General features: G+C 41.2%; 2 protein-coding genes across 2 annotated transcripts in view; one reads left to right on the forward strand and one right to left on the reverse strand.

Annotated features, from left to right (window-relative positions):
- Window positions 1-19,332, forward strand: part of LOC111968753 (zinc finger protein DPF3) — a 44,262-nt gene extending 24,930 nt beyond the window's left edge. The window contains exons 3-10 of the mRNA XM_023994604.3: window positions 842-949; window positions 8,802-8,926; window positions 9,257-9,352; window positions 11,072-11,135; window positions 14,646-14,771; window positions 15,228-15,350; window positions 15,461-16,275; window positions 16,520-19,332. Coding sequence (XP_023850372.2) covers window positions 842-949; window positions 8,802-8,926; window positions 9,257-9,352; window positions 11,072-11,135; window positions 14,646-14,771; window positions 15,228-15,350; window positions 15,461-15,624 — 806 coding nt within the window. The 3' untranslated portion in view covers window positions 15,625-16,275; window positions 16,520-19,332. The remainder of the gene's footprint in view (window positions 1-841; window positions 950-8,801; window positions 8,927-9,256; window positions 9,353-11,071; window positions 11,136-14,645; window positions 14,772-15,227; window positions 15,351-15,460; window positions 16,276-16,519) is intronic.
- A 7,431-nt stretch (window positions 19,333-26,763) lies between these two features.
- The window catches only part of LOC111968754 (regulator of G-protein signaling 6-like), a 31,828-nt gene continuing 30,799 nt past the window's right edge, over window positions 26,764-27,792 (reverse strand). Inside the window, exons 13-15 of the mRNA XM_070445196.1 lie at window positions 27,693-27,785; window positions 27,076-27,129; window positions 26,764-26,824 (exon numbers count right to left, since the gene is read on the reverse strand). Coding sequence (XP_070301297.1) covers window positions 26,774-26,824; window positions 27,076-27,129; window positions 27,693-27,785 — 198 coding nt within the window. The 3' untranslated portion in view covers window positions 26,764-26,773. The remainder of the gene's footprint in view (window positions 26,825-27,075; window positions 27,130-27,692; window positions 27,786-27,792) is intronic.

The following is a 27,792-nucleotide window of genomic DNA, read 5'->3' on the forward strand; positions in this document are numbered from 1 at the left end:
ATAACAGCTTTGCACACTTTTGGCATTCTCTCAACCAGCTTCATGAGGAATGCTTTTCCAACGGTCTTGAAGAAGTTACAACATATGCTGAGCACTTGTAGGCTGCTTTTCCTTCACTCTGCAGTCCAACTCATCCCAAACCATCTCAATTGGGTTGAGGTCGGGTGTTTGTGGAGGCCAGGTCATCTGATGCAGCACTCCATCACTCTCATTCTCGGTCAAATAGCACTTACACAGCCTGGAGTTGTGTTTTGGGTCATCAAATGATAGTCCCAATAAGCGCAAACCAGATGGGATATCGCTGCAGAATGCTGTGGTAACCGTGCTGGTTAAGTGTGCCTTGAATTCTAAATAAAATCACAGACAGTGTCACCAGCAAAGCACCATCACACCACCTCCTCCATGCTTTACGGTGGGAACCACACACGCAGAGATCATCCGTTCACCTACAGAGTCCAATGGTGAAAATTATGGTCAGTAAAATGAGGTATTTCCGATGTAAATGTTTATTATACATTTGCAAACATTTCTAAAACCTGTTTTCACTCATGTCATTATGTATGTATGTATGTATGTATGTAGATTGATGTGGAAATGTTTTTCTTTAATACATTTTAGAATAAGGCTGTAATGTAACAAAATGTCAAGTGGAAGGGGTCTGAATACTTCACGAGTACACTGTATACACCCGTGTAAGGATATTTTTAGGGTCAGTAAGCAACACATTATGTATCTGGGTGGGGGTGATTGAAAGGTGTTTTCTTTAGTTCCTGTCTCTGTGTGTCTGTCTTTAGCAGTTTGAGGTTGTAATGAATAGTTTCATTTATTATTATTATTATAGGGGTGGCTGCAGGTCAGATGTATACATACCCTGCCCGCTGCTGGAGGAAGAAGAGACGGCTGCACACCTCCATGGACTCTCGTCTACGCCTCTGTGGCCTACAGCTAGGTAATAGAAATACCAGTTTACTCCCACCCCACCCCCCAAAAGTCCAATGTCTCTCTCTGCCACGTCTCATCACCCACTCTTTTGTCTTATTACTTATGATCTGGGATCATCTAACTGAAAGCACATCATTTCATTTCAGTGTGGAAATCAAACAGCCTGCTAGTCACTTTTTATCAATTGAAAAGTGCTCTGTTCAGTAACAGAGTAAACTTTTTTTTTGAGAACTAGAACATGTAACAAATGGTTCCCTGCTGGGAGGAGAGTTACAGGAATCACAACACGGCATTTAATACATGTTATAAAATGGAGTTTGTCACTGCTCCTCACTTACAATCCTGACCATTTACTCACTCACTCTATCACCTGCTTCCATTTATTTTTAGTAGGGATGCACGATATATCAGTGAACATATCGGAATCGGACGATATTAGCTAAAATTGCAAACATTGGTATTGGCCGATGTCTAGTTTAACAATATTAAAATCCGATGTCAAAGCTACCGTGCATACCTATATAACGTAGGTACAGGACGTAATGGCTCCACGTAGAATTTTGCGCTACACGTGCAACACAGCATTCCTAACCTAGTCCACAATGTGTGCTGTGTGGATCGAGCAGTCAACAAGTCGAGCACTCATTTGAAAGAGTAAGAACATTTCAGCGAGACAACTCAAAGGCCAAATCCATTAAAGCCAAGATAATGGAATTAATTGCCCTTGACAATCAACCGTACTCAGTCGTGGGTGATGTTGGCTTTCGCCGACTGGTCGAGCACCGGTACACACTACCAAGTGTGCTATTTTTCAGATGTTGCCCTACCGGAGTTACACAGTAATAGTGTCACTGCTATTAGCTTCACAACATACATACTATGGAATGCTGTTTGGGTCTTTGCATGTCAAAAAAGATACAGTAGCACTGTCAAAGCTGTACAACAAAGTCTGCAAACAAGTGAACACCGGCCACGAATGATGTGTTTACAATACCGCGTTGTTAATAAAGCATAATTTGTTCGACCGCAACTTCTGGGGTAGCTAGCTTTAGCTTGGAAACAATGAGCAGTACAACCAGCCTGAAAACAATGACCAGTAGAAACCGCAGTCATTTTCATTATTGATTTAGGAATCTTTGTAAGTATTCGCAAGGTTGCCACTTGTTGTTTGCCTATTGAAATTGACCTTCAGTTCATGAAAATAAATAGGTAGCCAGCTAAACAACCCTGTTGCCCAAAGCTAACATTATAAGCAGCCAGCTAGCTTCATCTGGCTAGTGATGCTCGACCGGACCGGGTTATGTGTTGTGAAGCTAGCCACAATAAGGATTAGGCATAATAGTGTAATTTGCGGTTTGCCTTCAAAATAAAAATATGTTATTGACAGTGATGCAAATGAATACAAATAGTAAAATTATGCCATACTTTTATTTTGAAGGCTAACCGCAAAGTCCACTATTGTGGCTAATCCTTATTGTGGCTACCTTCACATAGATGGGTACAACCAGCATTAATCAAATAAGAACTGTCTTATGAATTAGGCTTATTTTAGAGGATGACACCTAGCTATATAGTTAGCTTGCTAACTATAGCTACTGAAACAGATTATGTCTTTTTGCTATGTTTTTGGGGAAGAACATTGTTTGCATTCTTGAGCTAGCTAGCTTTTTTTTTATGACCAGCACTGTAGGTGCGCGAGACAACTTTACCAGCATCATAGCATACGTATCGATGAATCGTTGTGACATATGAAATACGAGTGATAGTGTAATCAATGTGTAATAACTCAAATAAATTTTTTAAATTAAATTATGTGACGTGCAGTCATATTCAGGTCCTGATTGGTCAACAAGCTTATGACAAGCTTATGTCAAATAGTGTTCTTTTTTTTGACACGCAAAGTCCCAAACGGCGTTCCATAAAAATCCTGGTTGAGAATGAAACAACTGAACAAATGAACTACGAAACAGCACAGCAAGTAAGTGAAAGAAATAGGTTTTGATGTGTATGTTTTACTGGTAATGGGGACATACAGTTGAAGTCGGAAGTTTACATACACCTTAGTCAAATACATTTAATACATTTATATTTCACAATTCCTGACATTTAATACATTTAATCATTTAATAGGTCAGTTAGGATCACCACTTTATTTTAAGAATGTGAAATGTCAGAATAATAGCAGAGAGAATGATTTATTTCAGCTTTTATTTCTTTCATCACATTCCCAGTGGGTCAGAAGTTTACATACACTCAATTAGTATTTGGTAGCATTGCCTTTAAATTGTTTAACTTGGGTCAAATGTTTTGGGTAGCCTTCCACAAGCTTCCCACAATAACTTGGGTGAATTTTGGCCCATTCCTCCTGACAGAGCTGGTGTAACTGAGTCTGGTTTGTAGGCCTCCTTGCTCACACACGCTTTTTCAAAGTTCTGCCCACCACATTTTCTATAGGATTGAGGTCAGGGCTTTGTGATGGCCACTAAAATACCTTGACTTTGTTGTCCTTAAGCCATTTTGCCACAACTTTGGAAATATGCTTGGGGTCATTGTCCATTTGGAAGACCCACTTGCGACCAAGCTTTAACTTCCGGACTGATGTCTTGAGATGTTTCTTCAATATATCCACATAATATTCCTGCCTCATGATGCCATCTATTTTGTGAAGTGTACCAGTCCCTCCTGCAGCAAATCACCCACACAACATGATGCTGCCACCCTGTGCCTCACTGTTGAGATGGTGTTCTTCGGCTTGCAAGCCTCCCCCTTTTTCCTCCAAACATAACGATGGTCATTATGGCCAAACAGTTGTATTTTTGTTTCATCAGACGGAGGACATTTTTCCAAAAGTACGATCTTTGTCCCCATGTGCTGTTGCAAACCTCAGTCTGGCTTTTTTATGGCGGTTTTGGAGCAGTGGATTCTTCCTTGCTGAGCGGCCTTTCAGGTTATGTCGATATAGGACTCGTTTTACTGTGGATATAGATACTTTTGTACCTGTTTTCCTCAGCACTTCACAAGGTCCTTTGCTGTTGTTCTGGGATTGATTTGCATTTTTCGCACCAAAGTACGTTCATCTCTAGGAGACAGAATGCTTCTCCTTCCTAAGCGGTATGACGGCTGCGTGGTCCCATGGTGTTTATACTTGCATACTATTGTTTGTACAGATGAACGTGGTACCTTCAGGCGTTTGGAAATTGCTCTTGTGGAGTCTACAAAAACAATTCTGAGGTCTTGGCTGATTTCTTTTGATTTTCCCCCATGATGTCAAGCAAAGAGGCACTGAGTTTGAAGGTAGGCCTTGAAATACATCCATAGGTACACCTCCAATTGACTCAAATGATGTCAATTAGCCTATCAGAAGCTTATAAAGCCATTACATAATTTTCTAGAATTTTCCAAGCTCTTTAAACTTAGTGTATGTAATCTTCTGACCCACTGGAATTGTGATACAGTGAAATAATCTGTCTGTAAACAATTGTTTACAAAAAAAATCTATTGTGTCATGCACAAAGTAGATGTCTTAACCGACTTGCCAAAACTATAGTTTGTTAACAAGAAATTTGTGGAGTGGTTGAAAAACGAGTTTTAATAACTCTGCGATGTGCGGATTGAGCTCAGATTTTTTTAAATGTTAGTTGTTTAATAAAGGAAAAATATCTGATGTTTCGATTTATCGCTCAGCACTACTTAGAGCAAACAAAATAATTGTACAATGACAGTCTAAACTGTTTTAAATGTAATTTGATACATATCAGGGTTAATTTGCTAGTCTGTGGCCATAATATTGGGTCAAATGACTTTCCATAGACATTATTCATTACAGCTAAATATTGTAATTTATTAAATGTTTAGTTCCAAAACTACATAAACACTTTGAAGCTAATTTCTGAAGCTTTTATATTGCAATCGTCTACACACCATAGAAATAAATGGATTTTACACAGCATACGATTCCCAAAGAGTATTCACTTCCCAGGGTGCAATTATCTGCCCAGGGCTGCTGGCTGGCTACTGCTAGCAAGCCCAGACATATGTAAAGTAGTCTAAAATATTTTACTGTCACGTTATGAGTGCATTTCACATTACTTTTGGGTTGTAATCATATTATAATGCTCACATGAATGAGATGCTGAATAGATGTTTATGTCATTGTCACTCAAAAATAATTCAAATTTAGTTGCTAGTAGAATAACGACAATGTTACAATGCAAATGTCATGGTTAAAATATTTTTTATGTCATTTTAGAACTAAACCTCCCTTGCACTGTTTTGTAACTCCTTTTGCTCAAAGATATTTATAACTAACCCAAGATGTTTAATCTGTATCGTTTACAGTTGAAGCAAATGAAGCATAGTGGGCAGAATAAGCAAGGAGGTGGGCAAAGCCAAGCACGAGCTAGTGAGATCCTATTGGCGCGTTGTAGAATGTATTTGCATATTTCCATTAGGAAACACCGCCTCTGTGAAGTGCACTTGTAGACAAACTCAAATCAACCTTGCACTCCTTTTACACAACAAAATGTTTTCAAACTTTTGCAAAGCATCAAGTCTCTAAAGTTTAGTGCACTGTGCTCCTAACAGATTCTAGTTTTGGGAACAGAAGCATTTATTAAGATCAGATGTTTCATGAATGAGAAAATGTGTGGAATGTCGGCCCAGTTTAACCTAGTTCCACCCTCTCCTACTACACCCGCAACTGGACCTCAACATTCTAAACCAATGCTTCAGCTTGATAGCCCTTGTGACGTGTCTGGGTTCAAATCAAATTGTATTTGTCACATGCGCCGAATACAACAGGTGTAGTAGACCTTACAGTGAAATGTTTACTTACAATCCCTTAACCAACAATGCAGTTTTAAGAAAATACCTTTAAAAAGTAAGAGATAAGAATAATAAATGATTAAAGAGCAGCAGTAAATAACAATAGCAGGGCTATATACAGGGGGTACCGGTACAGAGTCAATGTTTGGGGGCACCGGTGTCGAGGTAATTGAGGTAATATGTACATGTAGGTAGAGTTATTAAAGTGACTATGCATAGATAATAACAGAGAGTAGCGTCAGCGTTCCAGAGTGGGGGGAAGCAATGCAAATAGTCTGGGTGATTAGCTGTTCAGGAGTCTTATGCCTTGGGGGTAGAAGCTATTTAAGAGCCTCTTGGACCTAGACTTGGCGCTCCGGTACTGCTCGCTTTCGGTACCAGAGAGAACAGTCTATGACTAGCGTGGCTGGAGTCTTTGACAATTTTTAGGGCCTTCCTCTGACACCGCCTGGTATAGAGGTCCAGGATGGCAGGAAGCTTGGCCCCGGTGATGTACTGGGCCATATGCACTACCCTCTGTAGTGCCTTGCGGTCGGAGGCCGAGCAGTTGCCATACCAGGCAGTGATGCAACCCGTCAGGATTAGATTAGATTCAACTTTATTGTCATTGAACAAGTACAAGTACAGTACAATGAAATGCAGTTAGCATCAGACCAGAAGTGCAAATATAAGAGTACAAAAAATGTACAAGTAAAACAATTAAGTATAATGTATGTTATTAAGTGGGATGTATAAATATGCAATGAAGGCAAATGGCAAGTCTAAATGTGCAATGAAGGCAAATTGAAAGTGCAAGGAGGCATGCAACTGAAATGCAGGGATAGCAACAATGAGGTTACTGAGGTAGACATGTAGATGTACAACTGAATAATAAGGATGCTCTCGATGGTGCAGCTGTAAAACCTTTTGAGGATCTGAGAACCCATACCAAATCTTTTCAGTCTCCTGAAGGGGAAAAGGTTTTGTCGTGCCCTCTTCACAACTGCCTTGGTGTGCTTGGACCATGTTAGTTTGTTGGTGATGTGGACGCCAAGGAACTTGAAGCTCTCAACCTGCTCCACTACTGCCCCGTCGATGAGAATGGGGGTGTGCTCGGTCCTCCTTTTCCTGTAGTCCACAATCATCTCCTTTTGTCTTGATCACGTTGAGGGAGAGGTTGTTGTCCTGGCACCACACGGTCAGGTCTCTGACCTCCTCCCTATAGGCTGTCTCATCTTGTCGGTGATCAGGCCTACCACTGTTGTGTCATCAGCAAACTTAATGATGGTGTTGGAGTCGTGCCTGGCCATGCAGTCATGAATGAACAGGGAGAACAGGAGGGGACTGAGCAAGCACCCCTGAGGGGCCCCCGCGTTGAGGATCAGCGTGGCGGATGTGTTCTTACCTACCCTTACCACCTGGGGGCGGCCCGTCAGGAAGTCCACGATCCAATTGCAGAGGGAGGTGTTTAGTCCCAGGGTTCTTAGCTTAGTGATGTGCTTTGGGGGCACTATGGTGTTGAACGCTGAGCTGTAGTCAATGACTAGCATTCTCACATAGGTGTTCCTTTGTCCTGGTGTGAAAGGCACAGTGTGCTGTGCAATAGAGATTGCATCATCTGTGGATCTGTTGGTGTGGTATGCAAACTGGAGTGTGTCTAGGGTTTCTGGGATAATGGTGTTGATCTGAGCCATAACCTGCCCTTTAAAGCATTTCATGGCTACAGATGTGAGTGCTAGGCGTCGGTAGTCATTTAGGCAGGTTACCTTAGTGTTCTTGGGCTCAGGGACTATGGTGGTCTGCTTGAAACATGCTGGTATTACAGACTCAGACAGGGAGAGGTTGAAAATGTCAGTGAAGACACTCGCCAGTTGGTCAGCCCCTTCTGCCTATGTTTTGCTTAGTTGTTTTGGTGGGATGGCCCTCATCTGCTCTGTAATCAAAATAATCCTATAGTTCACTTCTGCAGACAGTTTTGTCAACAAGTTGTTTGTCAACAAGTTGTGAGCGTGGAGGTAGGATGTTTTTGCAAGAAGAAGCCATGCTGTCTCCTCTCGCTTGCTTCTCAAAGTTGCTCAAGCTGTGTCGACTGCATACACAAGCGCAAGTATCCTGGCTAGCTACTGCCTCCTTGAGAAGAATCAGACAAATTACTAGACACTCGATCCTCTTAATCCGTATATGATGCGAGACACATTTGACAGAAATTATAGTACCGAACCATTTTTCATGTTCCAGTATCAAAGTATTTCCAAAGTTTCGATATACCGTGCAACATTATCTCCACCTCTACCTACTCAGATCCTCACCTCTTATCAACTGCTGCATGTTAGCATTCAGCTCAGGGATTGAGACTGCTAGGTGATTTTACTTGGGGAGATGAGTGTCTGTGACGGTATGATAGCTTGAGGCTTTGAAGCCTGTCCTCTTTTCTAAAATCATAAGACTGAATGAAATACCCATCAGTGAAGAGAAAGTCTTGAATATGATGTCCATGATAGACTGACTACCAACCAATGTTAGTGTTTTATCTCATCCACACTCTTTGTTTTGACCTCTATCTCAACAGAAAAGCTCTGGAACATTTCACATTAAAGGGACAGTTCACCCAAATCACAAATGTACCTACGTTTATGGACATTTCCTAGTTTGACTAGGAGAATCAGCGACCCAGGGTTAAGGTTTGTTTAGTTATGGCTTTGCATTATTTATTTTTATGGGAGGTCGTCCCTGGTAGCGTGCTTTAAATAGCCATCCCAGATTAGACTAGCTTTGTAACAAGGCATTACACATTGGATTAATGTATCCTTCATTTGCTGAATAGAAACATAAGTTATACAGAAAGTATCATACCTCCCTAATGAAGGGATTTGGCATTTATAGTGATGCTTTGTTAAAGCAAGCCATTTGTATCTTCCTGGGAAAGACTGACTAGATGGGGTGATGCCTGTCAGTGTCTTTAGAGTTACTGGTATACATGTCTACTTTAACTGATGTGAGGGGTGGCTCCCAGGTTTGTTTGATTTATTTGTGTGTGTTTGTTGCTCTGTATCCAGATGGAGGACTCACAGGCAAGGATACGCTTCCCACACAGGACACCACACTGGAGGCTCTTCTCAGAGGGGAGGGCCTAGACCAGAGGAACAACTCTAAGGATGAGGAGAGTCTCCTAGAAATCCAGGTGGGTCCTAATGAAGTTTTATCCCAATGGCTTAAAGGGAAAGGGAGTACTCTGATCTAGGATCAGCTTACCTAACCTCTGCCATGACTATAACCAGTCTGAGCCTAATACCAGAACTGCCTGGAAAGGTATAAAAGGGCACACTGTCATAATGCGCTTTAAATATGCAAATAGCTAGTATCAGAGGATTATGGCCTTATAGTTTATTACAACCATCTTTTTTGAACATGTTTTATTACCTAATTTTGTTGTTCCTCAGACTGAGACAGGCAGTGTCTTTGGCCTCCAGACAAGAGATTGATCCGTCTATTCCCTTTTTTCCCACCACAGAGGGTGTTGGAGGCGGACGCAGCTGAAGGTGCATACCATGACGATGAGGACTATGAAGTGGACCCCCCCAAAAAAAGACACAGAGGAAAAGGCAGAGTAAGTGATCCACAGAGACATACTGTACTGTAGTAAACTGCTGCTAATGTACATGACTGCCCTAGTTCATAACTCATTCAGTAGAAATCACATTTGCTACATTAGCTAGCTAAGATCATGCATATAACCATCTAACGGTGGTTTTGCCACAAATGCGCGTGTGCATGCCATCAAATCAAAGGCACTCTTTCGATATAATGTTTTTGAGTAATAACATGTTCAGCTACTTAAGACATTGGCTTGAAACTAGGTTGTGTGCCTTTTAGAAGTAGAGAAAAATATTAATTAAGGATGAATTTTCACTCATTGTCTTCTCAAACCCCGGTCTGGTCTGCCAAGTCTGCTTCGCAAGTGTTCTCGGAAGTCTCGTGATGTTGGGCCTCTGGGTTTAGAAACTCTGTGGTACTATATTTGCATCATTATCTGTGCTGCGAGCACTTCCTGTTGTCTGAATAACACTCAGTGCTAGAGACTGATCTGAATCAATTCATTATAATATTTATTAATATTGGTACCGTAGTTTAAGTGCTCTTATATATATATATATATATATATATATATATATATATGCTCTTATTCCTAAACATTAGGAACACCTTCCTAATATTGAGTTGCAACCCCCTCCCCTTTGGCACTCAGAACAGTCTAAATTTTTTGGGGCATGGACTACAAGGTGTCAAGTGTTCCACAGGGATGCTGCCCCATGTTGACTCCAATGCTTGCCAAAGTTTTGTCAAGTTGGCTGGATGTCCTTTGGGTGGTGGACCGTTCTTGATACACATGGGAAACTGTTGAGCATGAAAAACTCAGCAGCGTTGCAGTTCTTGACACATACCGGTGCGCCTGGCACCTACTACCATACCCTGTTCATACGCATTTAAATATTTTGTCTTGCCCATTCACCCTCTGAATGACACACATACACAATCCATGTCTCAATTGTCTCAAGGCTTAAATCCTTCCTTAGCCTGTCTCCTCCCCTTCATCTACACTGATTTTGAAGTGGATTTAACAAGTGACATCAATAAGGGATCATAGCTTACACCTGGATTCACCTGGTCAGTCTGTGATGGAAAGAGCAGGTGTTCTTAATGTTTTGTATACTCATTGTAGATTAGTATGTTTTTCAACACAACCCAGGCATAAGCTTCAGAAACGACCTGTCCTGAGAAACATTTCCTCCATACAGACTGTTACTATGACATTGATGACAAAGGAAACAGACGACCTATAGCTACTAACTACCATCTCACCTAAGATATTTTCCTGCCAGCCAGTTGAATGCACCTGTAGAAATTAGCTTATCTTTTGTTGGCTGCTTTCTTTGCCAGTGAATTACATTTTTTATCGTATTTATTTGTAAAAATGTAAATTCTTATACAAAACACCTTCACTTTCTACTCTGTGTATCTTTCCAACAAAATGCTATTTTAATGAATCACCGTTTCATCTAATGCATTAGAAATATATTCTACCACATAGTTGTTGGCTGGCAGGAAAGATTTTTGCTACATTGATGCACTCTATTGAGTGTGCTATATTTACCTTTCTACGGTGGTCTTTTTCAGTTGGACATTTAGTTTAGTATGATATGGGCTTGTACTGTAGGTTTCTGTTTCATTTGCAACTTCCTTTGGATCACTGAATCACTGGGGCCTCTGCAGGACTAGCGCTGTCGTGTGATTGGTCACCATGGTGATGGTGGTTTTGTCCCCACAGGGTCGGGGTTCAGGCCGCAGGAGGACAGAGATGGATGACCAGGACAAGCCATACGGCTGTGACAGTAAGTAGAAAAGTCAAGAAATGATCGACCTTCCTCACATATCGGATCAATTATTATATCATCCAGTCATGAGACATTTGATCTCCACTTCAAGTGGTTTGTTTTTGTTAAGAACATTCTCCTAAAGAGAGATTATGTACTACCATGCCTCAATAAGCTAGTTATTCAAAAGTTATATTGATTTCTCTGGTCTGTTCTGGAAGTCGTTCTACAAAGGGATTAGGTGCTGTCAATTGAAATCCCAAGTTCAATAACATTGGGAAATGGCAGCACTCCAAAATGTTTACAAAACAAAACAAAAAACACCTCAAACATCTAATTTCAACGCTTTTCGACAGTTATGCCTTCATCAGAGCATCAAGAGATGTGCCATCGTTTTTATGCAAGTGCCTAGGGGATAATTACAATTGCCCACACCTGTGTGAGGGTGGTGAGTAGAGGTATTCAAAACATTATTCAACAAACACAGGATTGCTGGCGCATGTTGACTCCAATGCTTCCCAGAGTTGTCAACGTTGGCTGGATGTCCTTTGGGGGGTGGACCATTCTTGATATACACGGGAAACTGTTGAGCGTGAAAACCCAGCTGCATTGCAGTTCTTGACACAAACCAGTGCGCCTGGCACCTACTACCATACCCCGTTCAAAGGCACTTAAATATTTTTGTCTTGCCCATTCACCCTCTGAATGGCACACGAATAAAATCCATGTCTCATTTGTCTCAAGGCTTAAAAATCCTTATTTAACCTGTCTCCTCCCCTTAATCTACACTGACTGAAGTGATTTAACAGGTGACATCAATAAGGGATCATAGCTTTCACCTGGATTCACCTGGTCAGTCTGTCATGGAAAGAGCTGGTGTCCTTAATGTTTTGTACACTCAGTGTATATACAAATACATATACACAGATCAGCAGAATAAACTCAACAAATAGCATTTGGGGATTAAGTGCTGTGGTTCCCTATGGACAGCATGTCAACAAGTTGGCCGACAGGCGTTAACTCAAACTAAATTAAACCCTAACATATCAACATGATGTACATAATAGTCATTCAAATCCCCCTTGGAGAACTCAGAGGCATGTGTTTCCACATGAATGAGAAGCACAGAGAGGAGACCAGTGTTGTCAATGTACCGTCTCAAGTAGTCCAGTAGGCACACAATTTGCATGTGGAAAACCTAGGCAGGGGTATTGGATTTTCTTTAGTTGTGGTGACTCTTACTGAGTGACACATACCATTTTCTTTCCTTTCTTTTTCTGCTTTGCTTTGTGTTTTCTCTGTTTCAGACAGATGCAAACAAAAGCATACGTCAAAAACTGCAGCCTCCAGTGTCTAGACTTGTTGCCTTTTTACTTGTATCTTAGGACATTTTGAAGTTGTTTGATGTAGTTAAAGACCATAGTTGATTAGTATTCCTAGTGATCTTATTGGTGTAACCGTTCTCTTAACAATGAGTCCATGTTGTATGTGTGACTCTTGCCACACATTTCTCCCTCACTGTCCTTATGTTCCCACATCAGGGTTATGCTTTCTCCTGAGAGTGTTCCGTATTACTGAGTAGTGAACCATTTCCCTGTATTTTCATTCCTTTCTCCAACAGATAAGCTAAACTCCAACATTTGGATCCTATCAGTCTATTTACAGAACTCAACTTGATGAAATTCTCATGGCATGTTTTCTTAGTCTACAGATATGACCTTATTTGGCAACCTTATTGGGCACACTTGAAGATGCAGTAAAGCCATGTTGCAACAATAATGACATGAATGCTTAAAGGTTGAAAACGACCTGAAACTGTTGGTGGGTATTTGACCTGCTGTTGAAATGGATCCTAATGTTTTCAGTGCATTGACAAAAACATCTTGACTTAAGGGTCTTTTAGAATTTTCACAAAATCTCCAATGTGTCTAGAACTGAAGATGGGTGACACATACAGTTGAAGTTGGAAGTTTACATACACTTAGGTTGGAGTCATTAAAACTCGTTTTTCAACCACTCCACAAATTTCTTGTTAACAAACTATAGTTTTGTCAAGTCCGGTTAGGACATCTACTTTGTGCATGACACAAGTAATTTTTCCAACAATTGTTTACAGACAGATTATTTCACTTACAATTCACTGTGTCACAATTCCAGTGGGTGAGAAGTTTACATACACTAAGTTGACTGTGCTTGGAAAATTACAGAAAATGATGTCAATGGCTTTAGAAACTTCTGATAGGCTAATTGACATCATTTGAGTCAATTGGGGTGTACCTGTGGATGTATTTCAAGGCCTACCTTCAGACTCAGTGCCTCTTTGCTTGACATCATTGGAAAATCAAAAGAAATCAGCCAAGACTCAGAAAAAAATGGCAGACTCCACAAGTCTGGTTCCCTTGGGAGCAATTTCCAAACGCCTGAAGGTACACGTTCATCTGTACAACAATAGTATGCAAGTATAAACACCATGGGACACGCAGCGTCAATACCGCTCAGGAAGGAGACCGCGTTCTGTCTCCTAGAAATGAACGTACTTTGGTACAAAAAGTGCAAATAATCCCAGAACAACAGCAATGGACCTTGTGAAGATGCTGGAGGAACACAGGTACAAAAGTATCTATATCCACAGTCCTATATCGACATAACCTGAAAGGCCGCTCAGAAGAGAAAAAGCCACTGCTCCAAAACCGCCAACAAAAAGCCAGACTGCGGTTTGCAACTGCACATGGGGACAAAGATTGTACTTTTGGAGAAATGTCCTATGGTCTGATGAAACAGAAATAGAACTGTTAGGCCATAATAACCATAATGACCATATGTTTGGAGAAAAAGGGGGAGGCTTGCAGGCCGAAGAACACCATCCCAACCGTGAAGCACGGGGGTGGCAGCATCATGTTGTGGGGGTGCTTTGTAGCAGGAGGGACTGGTGCACTTCACAAAATAGATGGCATCATGAGGCAGGAAAATTATGTGGATAAGTTAAAGCTTGGTCGAAATGGGTCTTCCAAATGGACAATGACCCAAGCATACTTCCAAAGTTGTGGCAAAATGGCTTAAGGACAACAAAGTCAAGGTATTGGAGTGGCCATCACAAAGCCTGACCTCAATCCTATGGAAAATGTGTGGGTAGAACTGAAAAAGGCGTGTGCGAGCAAAGAGGCCTACAAAACCTGACTCAGTTACACCAGCTCTGTCAGGAGGAATGGGCCAAAATTCACCCAACTTATTGTGGGAAGCTTGTGGAAGGCTACCCGAAACGTTTGACCCAAGTTAAACAATTTAAAGGCAATGCTACCAAATACTAATTGAGTGTATGTAAACTTCTGACCCACTGGGAATGTGATGAAAGAAATAAAAGCTGAAAAAAATCATTCTCTCTGCTATTATTCAGGAATTGTGAAATCTGAGTTTAGATGTTTTTGGCTAAGGTGTATGTAAACTTCTGACTTCAACTGTAAATGCAATTTGTCTCAGACACATTCTCAGGAAAGAAGTGAATGTTTTGTCTCTGTTTTGTGCTCTCAGTCTGTGGGAAGCGCTACAAAAACCGTACAGGGCTGAGTTACCACTACACCCATTCCCACCTGGCAGAGGAGAAGGGGTCCGAGTCCTCCCGGTCACCCTCCACACAACGCTCTGACAGACACAAACGTAAGACACTCGTATTCAAGGCCTCTAAAATGTCTCTCTTCTGGTGTCACTATCAGCAACAGAAATGTACAGAGAGCATATGTGGGGGTGATTTTAAACATCATTGCTTTTCCTAGTACATGGTTTGCATGTTTCTTCAAGCTTTGTTGCAGTCAATTCGCTAAAGTAGGGATAGCGGTACCTCTGTAAGTGTAACACTGCACCAGGTTTAGGAACCCTGAGTTTAAAGTTCCACCTGCACCTCATGGCTGACTACCTCCACTGGGCTCTGAACATGTGATTTCTGTCTTCAGTGCAAATTCACTAGCTCCATTTTAACTAACGATGTACACTAATCATTTTCAGGTCAGCCCTGTCTAATGAGGTCTTTTGAAAAGTTTTTTTTTCTCCATAAATTGTTAAAATGTCTGAATGCTTGGTTCAGGGCTCAGTGTTTGATCCAGCCTTCTTCTGCAGGTCAGAAGGGCCCAGGTGGGTCTGCCAGTACCAATAACTACTGTAACTTGTGCCGGTGTACACCAGGCTCCAACAGGGGTAAATCTGGGGAGAGGGTACCCTGCTCAGTCTGCCGGTGCTCCAGTGAGTACCCTGCTCTGCTACACAGCATCCACACCATGATTATGACTAAGCTGTACTGATTGCTGTACTGTAGCTGTTATGCCGTCCTCATCCTGTCATCTTGTTGCCAGCTGGACGCCCAGAAGAGAAGGAGGACAGCAGGCCGTTTGCCAGGGCAGAGGAACTATTTGGCACCACCTCAGAGAGCGACACATCCACGTTTCACGGCTTTGAGGATGATGAGCTTGAAGAGCCCTCGTCAAACGGCAAGGGGACATCCAACCGATACAGATAGAGAAGAACTTACTAGGTTTAAATACTATTTTTAATATGGATAACCTCTAGCAAAAGTCTGCTGCTTCATTTTAAATGTTTTTTTGTTGTTGTGGAAAGCACAAGTGATTATTTCAGGAGCGAAATGCAAGAAGTGTTATTTTATTATCTACTGAACCTTGTTTAATAATTTATGAACATGTTTTTTATATTAACTTTGAAAGCAACAAGAAACGGTGTTTCTTGACAAGTGACTTGCTCTTCATGTGAAACTGAAGGAAGAATCACTTCTTGGATTTTTTTCCCCCTGGAACAGAAAAGGCAATTATGTTATAAACAAACACTGGAACGTGGATATCATTGTATTGCTCTTTTTGGGATGATTTGCCAGAGAAAATGAAATTCAATAATTTATCTGAAATTAAATAACTTAAATGATAAACTTGAGTTTGGATGCGGAATGAATGTCAACACCAACCCATCCCTCGGCTTGTTGATGTCACTGGAATCACCAGGCAGTTTGGAAAGAGGAGCTTTTAGATGACACCTCCACTGCTTCATTCTCTGGATTATAATAATGTGGCAATGAAGGAGTGAAGTGAAGGATTGACGTGTGTGGATGAAGCAGAGAGCTATGAAGACATAACAGAAGCAGGGCATGGCTAGCTGAAAGGTAAGCACCTAGGTCCTATTCACACATTATAGTAGTACAGCACTTTCTCATTTAAATGCAAGGTATATCCTTATTCCATCAGATCATGCTAGAGGGCTTTGCACTTCCAAGAACATTGAATGTAAAAATGCTCATGTTAATCTCGATCACCATCAACAAAGAAAGATTAAAAAAACAACTGCTGCTGGTTTTATGCCAGTTATCTTGGAGAGGGGTGAGTCTGACCTATTTCTCTCTGTTGTAGGCGTACCGTGGAATGAAGATCCAGAGGGCTGTGAAGCCAGTGAGGGGTGAGGTTCAGGACGCTCAACACTGGGCCTCTACACACCCCTCCACTGGACTCAAAAAATCTATCTGGCTGACAGTCAGACACCATACAGCCATCCAGCCAGCCTGCCAGCGACCCCATACTCTCTGACTCAGACATTTTCTCTTTTTGAATTTCCACCCTGAGAATATGTATTGATTATCCCAGAAGGAACGTAGAAAACGAGTGGCTCCACATACAGTGAGTCTCTCCTGCACTGCAATGCACTGTGCTGTACGGTACCTTTCCTGTATAAGGAAAGGTCAGGGCTGTGGGTTCTGTGCCCACAGAGTGTGTTTGGACCATGTGTGTTGCTACTCTACGGCTGTGTCCACCATGCCCATGGGATCCAATGTGACACTGAGACGTCATTAACTTCATCACTGTGCCAGCCTGTGACCCAGTTGGGAACCAGCTCTGACAGCCATAGTGACCCAGTGACCTGATTGAACCACTCTGACCTCTAACTTCTGACCCCTGCCATAGCGACGGTGCTGAACTCCGTCACTAATACAACAAAACCTCTAGACTACTTAGACATGCTCTTTTCTCCTCTCTCTTCTCTTGCTCTCTTTAATGTCAAACTAATGTAGAGTTTGCTTTAATCCCATCCATCCTCGTGTTTCAGAATTGTGCTATATTCCTTTGTTTTGAACAGAATATTGACAGATTGGGTTCTTAGTGTCATTTAAGTGTATCTGCTGATTATTCTGATGTCTTCTGTTTGTTCTGGCTTTGTTGATATGTCTTTCTACAATACCTACTATTACTACTACAGTACTACTACTCAGGCATATGATTTGTACTGCTGTTGATTGTTCTTGTGTCTGCATAATGATGCAGTCAGTATCAGGCCACTCTCCCCTGCCTGCCTCATGATGTATTCCATTGGTCAAAAGGATAGAAATACCTGATGAGGGTGTTGACAAGGAATCAGAAAGGGCAATAAAATAAAATGGATGGCGCATAGTTTAGTCATCACACTAACACATGTCTATTTAGCCCAGCTTTAACAAACCATTGCAATAACAAAACATTCTGAACTGTGCCCAACTGAGTTCTTGGGCACATTACTCCAATTTCTCTCCTTCCTCTGATTCCTCAAACACTTTTGTCCAGAATCACTTTTAGGTAACTGCCAAAATAAAGGAAACACTTCAGTAAATGAGGGATACAAAGTATATTGAAAGCAGGTGCTTCCACACAGGTCTGGTTCCTGAGTTAATTAAGCAATTAAAACGTCCCATCATGCATAGGGTGATGTATAAAAATGCCCAGTTGCCCATTAGTTTTTTGCTACCATGGCTAGAAGATGTGATTTTGAAAGAGGGGTCTCAAAAGAGCATAGCTAGGGGGTTAATAGTGCTTGGGTGTGTGTGCATGCTTGCACTTTTTAATAGATGGGGATAAGCAATTGAACACTTATTGGAGGTTCTGGAGTGGCACCTGTGACAGCGTTTTCCACCACCATCAATAAAACACCAAATGATAGAATTTCTCATGGAAGAATGGTGTTGCATCCCTCCAATATAGTTCCAGACACTTGTAGAATCTATGCCAAGGTGCATTGAAGCTGTTCTGGCTGTTCGTGGTGCCCAACGCCCTATTAAGACACTTTATGTTGGTGTTTACTTTATTTTGCCAGTTACCTATACATACCATGTGTACATAATGCGAGGAGAGTTATGTACAATTGCAGAAGAGCTGTAAAACAATGTTATGTGACATTTTGATTTGAGTGCTATATTAGGCATAGATACTTTATGAAGTGTAAAGGGTGCTTGGAATATTGAGCCAAAAACGTGTTGATGTATTGTATATCTGTCACACAAAGTCATGTGTCCTTCCATGTGGTCATATGAGCAAGTTGTTAGTTGTTCCATTAGCTAAAAGAACCTGAAAATGCAAGATAGCATTTAAGTAGAAAGGAATGTCTTAAATGTTGGCACATTAGACACTCACTTACAATACACATTCTTAACACTGAATTCCCTCAGGGACACCTTCATCCACAGTTTCTAGGTCTTTTTTATGGATAATTATTTTGGTAATCAGCAACAACCTCCCTATCAATTACATGGTCATCAGTCATTTTGGAATGACAACCTGGTACTGATGTAGGATCTTAATTTGACCTGTATTGTCGCAGCAAAATAATTCTACAGCAACAGGACTTTAATGTTTAGTCCATAATTTTGCCTGATCGGTGGTCAGGCTATTGGCTAGTCAAAATGAGGCTACATGAAAAGTGTCATATTGTTAATATAACTGTGTTAGTGCAGGTTTTCAATTAATTAATCTGCAAGTTCTCAGCAGCAAAAGAGTGATCAAATTAAAGTCTTACATCTGTATTAACCCCCCTGGAGTCAGCGGAGAGTGTGTGGTTTATGGTTAACGTTTTCTTTCACTGGTGACTTCCTCTAACAAACGGGTCTAGCATGGTGCACTTCCAAACAACACTCATTAAAGTCAGTGATGTCTGTATAGAAACAAGTGTCATCACCACCAATCATATAATCTTGCATAGCCTGTATACCTCGTCAAAGACGGCAATAACCCAAGAGCTCTCAGCAAGCCTTCCTGAGTTAGCGGGGAGTGCAGGGGTTGGAATGGAGCCAAGAACAGATGAAATGGACTTGACCGGTCATTTTATCTTCAATTGTAAATAACTAAAATCGAGAGAATGACGTCTTTGTTTGTTAAACTATTTTTATTGTAATGAAAGAAAATAAAGAATGAGACTCCGCCCACTCCGGATGTTTGGGGATGTTTTGCTGTGGTCCTATTTAACCCCATTGTTGCTATTGTAGTATTTACATTACTACCCAGTTATAAGAGTAACTGGTTACCAATATGCTACTAACTGGTTACCAATATTCTACTAACTGGTTACCAATATGTTACGAACTGGTTACCAATATGTTACGAACTGGTTACCAATATGCTACGAACTGGTTACTAACTGGTTACCAATATGCTACAAACTGGTTACCAGTATATTACTAACTGGGTACCAATATGCTACTAAATGGTTACCAATATGTTTACGTACTGGTTACCAATATGCTACAACTTGGTTACTAACTGGTTACCAATATGCTACTAACTGGGTACCACATATGCTACTAACTGGTTACTAACTGGGTACCAATATGCTACTAAAACTGGGTACTAACTGGGTACGCCATATGCTACTAACTGGGTACCCACATATGCTACTAACTGGTTACTAACTGGTTACCCATATGCTACTAACTGGGTACCACATATGCTAATAACTGGGTACTAACTGGGTACCACATATGCTAACTAACTGGGTACCACATATGCTACTAACTGGGTACTAACTGGGTACCACATATGCTACTAAACTGGGTACCACATATGCTACTAACTGGGTAAACCAACATATGCTTCTAACTGGGTAACTAACTGGGTACCACATATGTTCACTAACTGGGTACCACATATGCTACTAACTGGGTACTAACTGGGTACCAACATATGTTACTAACGGGTACCACATATGCTACTAACTGGGTATAACCTGGTACCACATATGCTAACTAACTGGGTACCACATATGCTACTAACTGGGTACCAATATGCTATAACTGGGTATAACCTGGGTACAAAAATGTTACTAACTGGTACCCACAATGCTACTAACTGGTACACATATGCTATATATGGTCACTAACTGGGTACACATATGCTACTAACTGGGTACCAAACATGTTACAATGGTACTAACTGGGTACCACATATGCTACTAACTTGGGTACCAACATATGCTACTAACTGGGTACCACATATGCTACTAACTGGTACTAACTGGGTACCAATATGTTTACTAACTGGGTACCACAATATGCTACTAACCTGGGTACCACATATGCTACTAACTGGTACTAACTGGGTACCACATATGTTACTAACTGGTACCCACATATGTTACTAACTGGGTACCACATATGCAGTACTACTGGGTACACATATGGCTACTAACTGGGTACTCACTATGTTTACTAACTGGGTACCACACTATGCTACTAACTGGGTACCACATCATGTTACTAACTGGGTACCAATATGCTACTAACTGGGTACTAACTGGGTACCATAGCTACTACTGGTACCACAATATGCTACTAACTGGGTACCACATATGCTACTAACTGGGTACCACATATGTTATAACTGGGTACCACATATGCTACTAACTGGGTACACAATGTTACTATGGGTACCACATATGCTAACTAACTGGGTACCACATATGTTACCTAACTGGGTACCACACTGCACTATGTACTAACTGGGTACCACATATGCTACTAACTGATACCCATATGCTACTAACTGGTACTAACTGGGTACCACATATGCTACTAACTGGTTACTAACTGTACACATATGCTACTAACTGGGTACCACATAATGCTCTAACTGGACTAACTGGGTACCACATATGCTACTAAACTGGGTACCACTATGTTACTAACTGGGTACCACATATGCTACTAACTGGGTACTAACACTGGGTACCACATATGTTTACTAACTGGGTACCACATATGCTACTAACTGGGTACTCAACTGGGTACCACATATGCTACTAACTGGGTACTAACTGGGTACCACATATGTTACTAACTGGGTACCACATATGCTACTAACTGGGTACCACTATGTTACTAACTGGGTACCACATATGCTACTAACTGGGTACACACATATGTTACTACTGGGTACCACATTGTCGCTACTAACTGGTTACTAACTGGTACCCACATATGCTACTAACTGGGTACCAACATATGCTACTAACTGGTTACTAACTGGGTACCACATATGCTACTAACTGGTTACTAACTGGGTACCACATATGCTACTAACTGGGTACCACATATGTTACTAACTGGGTACCACACATATGCTACTAACTGGGTACTAACTGGGTACCACATATGTTACTAACTGGGTACACACATATGTTACTAACTGGGTACCACATATGCTAACTACTGGTACTAACACCATAATATTCTACAACTATGGGTACCACATATGTTACTAACTGGGTACCACATATGCTACTAACTGGGTACTAACTGGTACCACATATGCTACTAACTGGGTACTAACTGGGTACCACATATGTTACTAACTGGGTACCACATATGCTACTAACTGGGTACCACATATGCTACTAACTGGGTACTAACTGGGTACACATATGCTACTAACTGGGTACCACATATGCTACTAACTGGGTACTAACTGGGTACCACATATGTTACTAACTGGGTACCACCATATGCTACTAACTGGGTACCACATATGTTACTAACTGGGTACCACATATGCTACTAACTGGGTTACCACATATGCTACTAACTGGGTCCACCACATTGCTACTAACTGGGTACCACATCTTTACTAACTGGGTACCACATATGCTACTAACTGGGTACCACATATGTTACTAACTGGGTACCACATATGCTACTAACTGGGTACCACATATGCTACTAACTGGTAATCACATATGCTATAAACTGGGTACGACATATGCTTACTACGGGTACTAACTGGGTACCATATGCTACTACTGGGTACCACATATGCTACTTAACTGGGTACTAACTGGGTAACCTACCATCATGTTTACTAACTGGGTACCACATATCTACTAAACGGTACTAACTGGGTACCACATATGCTACTAACTGGGTAACTAACTGGGTCACCACATACTGCTACTACTGGGTACCACATATGGTTACTAACTGGGTACCACATATGTTTACTAACTGGGTACCACATATGCTACTAACTGGGTACCACATATGCTACTAACTGGTTACTAACTGGGTACCACATATGCTACTAACTGGTTACTAACTGGGTACCACATATGCTACTAACTGGGTACCAATATGTTACTAACTGGTTACCAAAATGCTACTAACTGGGTGCCACATGTGCTACTGTAAATGAGAGGCGGACACAATGTAGATGGAGGTCCCAAGGTTTTATTTTTTAGTCCCCACAAGATATCAGGTGCATGGGTCTTTTAGAGTGCTAATAGTAATTTTGCTGATTGAGAAACTAGAAGCACAAATGCCCTGGATATGTTACATGCATAGTAATGTGCCCATACCATAACATGTGCTTTTAGATAATGGAAATCTATATAGCCAATTTATATACACACAGTGCTATTGTGTTTGTGCAGACAATATTCTTTAAAGGAATATTTCACCCAAATTACAAAATTATACTTTGGTTTCCTTACCCTGTAAGCAGTCAATGGACAAGGTATGACAGCAATCCATGCTTTGATTTAGTTTGCCTGGCAGTGGTGGCACTGTTTTCAAATGCTGGCCTAGCAAGCAGAAATTCTTCCATTCTGCTTCCAGGGCAAGATTCGTGACAATAAATGTCAACCTGTGGGATTTGTGCTACAAAGCCTAAAACGTTAGCATTTGGAAACTGCCAGGGAAACTAAACCAAAGCATGGATTTCTGTCATACATTGTCTATAGACTGCTTACAGGGTAAGGAAGCCAATATGTCATTTTGTAATTTGGGTGAACTATCCCTCAATAAATTAAGCATCTCAATAAATTAAGCATTTCTATCTTAGAGTCAAGAGGTTTTAGTTTATGATAATCATATAAATATCAACCTGTACAGTGCATGGCAGCAACTCTAATTTAATTTGAAATACTGTAATTCTCTCAGTATTTGACTTTAGTAATATTGACTCTGGCAGTTGATCATATGCCCCCCTTACCACAAGAGGGAGCTGTTGTGCTGTGAATGATACCCTCCTCTATCTCAGGACTTTGGGAGAGTAGAAGAGCGATGCAGCAGAGGCCTTCAGATGAATCATGTATCTTCCAGTTCCAGTGGTGGATGTGATATCAGTCAGGTGCATCCTGTTAGTTTATGTCCTTTCAGCAGGGATGTTCGTTGTTCTGTTCAGTGATGGAGATCGAGGTAATTTCCCTTTTGGTTGTGTTTGAAGATAGAAGAAGAAGGCGAAGAAGAAGAAGAATCAAGCAGCTTGCTGGTTGGCTGTGCACGTAACCTTTTCTCCCCAGCTCAGACTCCCTAAACTTCATTTCACAGAGCATTTTCCCTAACAAGTATACACACTGTTTGGCAAATAAAACAATGGCTTGCAACAACATAACATGAGGAATAATACATACACATATCTCTGTAATGACTGAGCATGTAAGTCATGGTTTACATTGACATGAATGCAAGAAAAAGGCTAGCACTAAATGAAACATGCTTCTCTTGGGCTGTTAAGCGATATAGGATCCTTCTGATTGCGGGGTGATGACATATTTCGACATCCAAATAAATATTCCTGCCACAGTCCTCCTGTTCGGGCATGCTTGGCCACCATGGCCCATAGAGGACTGTGCATGGTGTTTAGTCTCCATTAGATGACATTGGTGACATTCCAAAGTGGTAGTGATGCAGGGCTATTTTATATGGGGCCTGTAAGGCATGTGAATGTCACTTAAATAGCTCTGTGACTGGTCAAATGTGGCATTTATTTGGCATGTATCTGCTTGAATAGGTGCAGGATAATACGGAAACACCATGTATCACATTGTTATTGATCATTACATTGTTGGGTTTTGAGTTTGCAAGAAAGGCATTTCACTGTACTTGTGCATGTGACATTAAAACCTGAAACTTGGTGCTGTGTAAAATATTAAATAAGGCTGAAATCACTGATTCAGAGACAACATTATTGAGATTTTCCATAAGGGAAAGGGTTTTCAAGCTTTAAAGCTGTCTATATTGATTTAATCAAATGGTAGGTGTTCTCTTCAGTGTATGATTGTCTGTGTTGGCCAGGTCTCCTTTGAAAAATAGGCCTATAACCTCAATTGGACTTCATGCTTTCAATAAATAAAAATCCAACCATAGCATGAATTCTAAACAAACACAATTTGATGAAACATGCAATGATTAATTGTAGACTCTCTATCAAGCCCTTATGCCTACTCCTGGAATGTAATAAAACATGGAGAATTTCCCTCAAAGTCGCTTCTATAATAACAATTACAATACCTTAGATTTATGGGCAAACAAAAATATATTCCCAATCACTGCAAAAATAATAGGTTTTAAGTTTCCATCAGTAAATAGGATTATATGGTGTACTGTATAAGAAAAAAATATGATACAGATTTAGACAAAGATAAAGATATAAAAAAAGAGATTTGTTAAATACAGAACAGAAAATTGTTCTCCTGCTGTCCTTATTGCTGACTGCCTAGTGTGGGCAGACTGTACTGTATATGTATATGCAGTTGGATGTTTACATACACTTAGGTTGGAGTCATTAAAACTCGTTTTTCAACAACTCCAGTAATGTCTTGTTAACAAAACTGTAGTATTGTCAAGTCGGATAGGACATCTACTTTGTGCATGACACAAGTAATATTACCAACAATTGTTATTTCGCTTATGATTCACTGTATCACAATTCCATTAGGTCAGAAGTTTACATACACTAAGTTGACTGTGCCTTTAAACAGCTTGGAAAATTCCAGAAAATGATGTCATGGCTTTATAAGCTTCTGATAGGCTAATTGACATCATTTGAGTCAATTGGAGGTGTACCTGTGGATGTGTTTCAAGACCTACCTTCAAACGCAGTGCCTCTTTGCTTGACATCATGGGAAAATCAAAAGAAATCAGCCAAGACCTCAGAAAAAAAATTATAGACCTTCACAGGTCTGGTTCATCTTTGGGAGCAATTTCCAAATGCCTGAAGGTACCACGTTCATCTGTACAAACAATAGTTTGCAAGTATAAACACCATAGGACCACGCAGCCGTCATACTGCTCAGGTAGGAGACGCATTCTGTCTCCTAGAGATGAACGTACTTTGGTGCGAAAAATGCAAATCAATCCTAGAACAACAGCAAAGGACCTTGTGAAGATGCTGGAGGAAACATATACAGAAGTATCTATATCCACAGTAAAACGAGTCCTATATCGACATAACCTGAAAGGCCGATCGGCAAGGAAGAAGCCACTGCTTCAAAACCGCCATAAAAAAGCCAGACTGAGGTTTGCAACTGCACATGGGGACAAAGATCATACTTTTTGGAGAAATGTCCTCCGGTCTGATGAAACAAAAATAGAACTGTTTGGCCATAATAACCATTGTTATGTTTGGAGGAAAAGGGGAGGCTTGCAAGCCAAATAACACCATCCCAACTGTGAAGTACCGGGGTGGCAGCATCATGTTGTGGGGGTGCTTTGCTGCAGGAGGGACTGGTGCACTTCACAAAATCATCATGAGGCAGGAAAATTATGCAGATATATTGAAGAAACATCTCAAGACATCAGTCAGGAAGTTAAAGCTTGGTCGCAAATGGGTCTTCCAAATGGACAATGACCCCAAGCATACTTCCAAAGTTGTGGCAAAAGTGGCCATCACAAAGCCCTGACCTCAAGCCTATAGAAAATGTGTGGGCAGAACTGAAAAGGCGTGTGCGAGCAAAGAAGCCTACAAACCTGACTCAGTTACACCAGCTCTGTCAGGAGGAATGGGCCAAAATTTACCACTTATTGTGGGAAGCTTGTGGAAGGCTACCTGAAACGTTTGACCCAAGTTAAACAATTTCAAGGCAATGCTACAAATACTAATTGAGTGTATGTAAACTTCTGACCCACTGGGAATGTGATGAAAGAAATAAAAGCTGAAATAAATAATTTCTGTACTATTATTCTGACATTTCACATTCTTAAAATAAAGTGGTGATCCTAACTGACCTAAAACAGGGAATTTTTACTCAGATTAAATGTCAGGATTGTGAAAAACTGAGTTTAAATGTAATTGGCTAAGGTGTATGTAAACTTCGACTTCAACTCTATGTATATCTGTATATGTCCCACTATGCCTCATTGAGCTTGTATGTAGCCCTACTGTATGTGCTTGTACTGTGTTCATGCCATGTGGTGAGTGGGTCAAGCCCCCCCCCCCCCCCCCAGCTGGCATGATCTGTGGTTCTGTGAGTAGTCTAATTCCAGCGCGTGCATGGTATCGTCTGTGACCACCAGAGCAAAGCTCCCCACCCCAGCAGCGCTCCTCCTGCATGGTCATGACCCCTAGGGGTGTCTGTCTGTGCCTTCCAGCCAGGCAGTGTCAGGATGACTGCATCAGCCCTGTCAGCCGCTTGCCCGTCAACGACTTGCCCTGGAAAATGGAAACAAACTTTACTGGCTGATTATTTCGAAAAATAATGCAGTTTGTGTACAGTGCTGTGCCAAGAAAGTACTAAGACTAGTTACCCCTGCATAAATGTTGAGCACTTACCTGTCCTTAAAATGTTAATAAATACCATCAAAAGACCTCTGCACTACTAGCCTGCACAATTATATTGAACGTGAAAAAGATCTTCATTAGGTTGCGTGCCTGTGATACAGCCCCAGTTCCTGGTGACTTACCACACTGCGGGTGAACTTTTCCAGGGAGGTACGGCGGCCCTGCTCACCCTCTGTCTGTGAATAGGGGAAGCATGGTGTGGGGGTGGGAAACAGTGAGAGGCACGGGGAGGGGATGAGGGAAGATTAGAAAAGTGTCAAGGAAAAACACAGGTTACATTTTAGGCCATGAAGCCAGAAGCAGTGGCTGTGGTAGAAGAGCTAGGGGCCAGGCCAGCAGGGGGGGGGGGGTGTCTTTTAAGGGGACTACATAACACAGGGATGCACTACTGCTGCTCACCAAGAGAAGATGATGCTTTGATCTGCTGTGGTGCTGATCATCCTAGTACACAGTATAACAGGACTTGCTTTATTTTCAATTTTAGAGAGCTGTGAATGTATAAATCCGAAGGAGTCAAATAATATAATAAACTGAACGACATGAGTACTCGAGCAAAGGTAAGCCGTCTCAGTTCAGATGTAAATGGTGATATAGTATCTGTAGAAAGTGTGGATTTGAGAATAAAGTTGCATCTTCCAAATAAAAGTATGGAGTGCTTTCAACCATATTTAGTAAATGCATATTATCACAGGTTTAAGATGGTGGAGTTGTGACTGAGTAGGTGTTAGTTACAGCTCACCAGCTTCTTTCTGGCTAGCAGGAGGTCCTGATAGATGTTAGATCTCAGGAAGCGTGCATAGCTGTCACTTTTCATCAACTTGAAGATGTGTTCCTGGAGA

Source organism: Salvelinus sp. IW2-2015, linkage group LG9 (assembly GCF_002910315.2).
Source record: "Salvelinus sp. IW2-2015 linkage group LG9, ASM291031v2, whole genome shotgun sequence".
Taxonomy (NCBI): Eukaryota; Metazoa; Chordata; class Actinopteri; order Salmoniformes; family Salmonidae; genus Salvelinus; species Salvelinus sp. IW2-2015.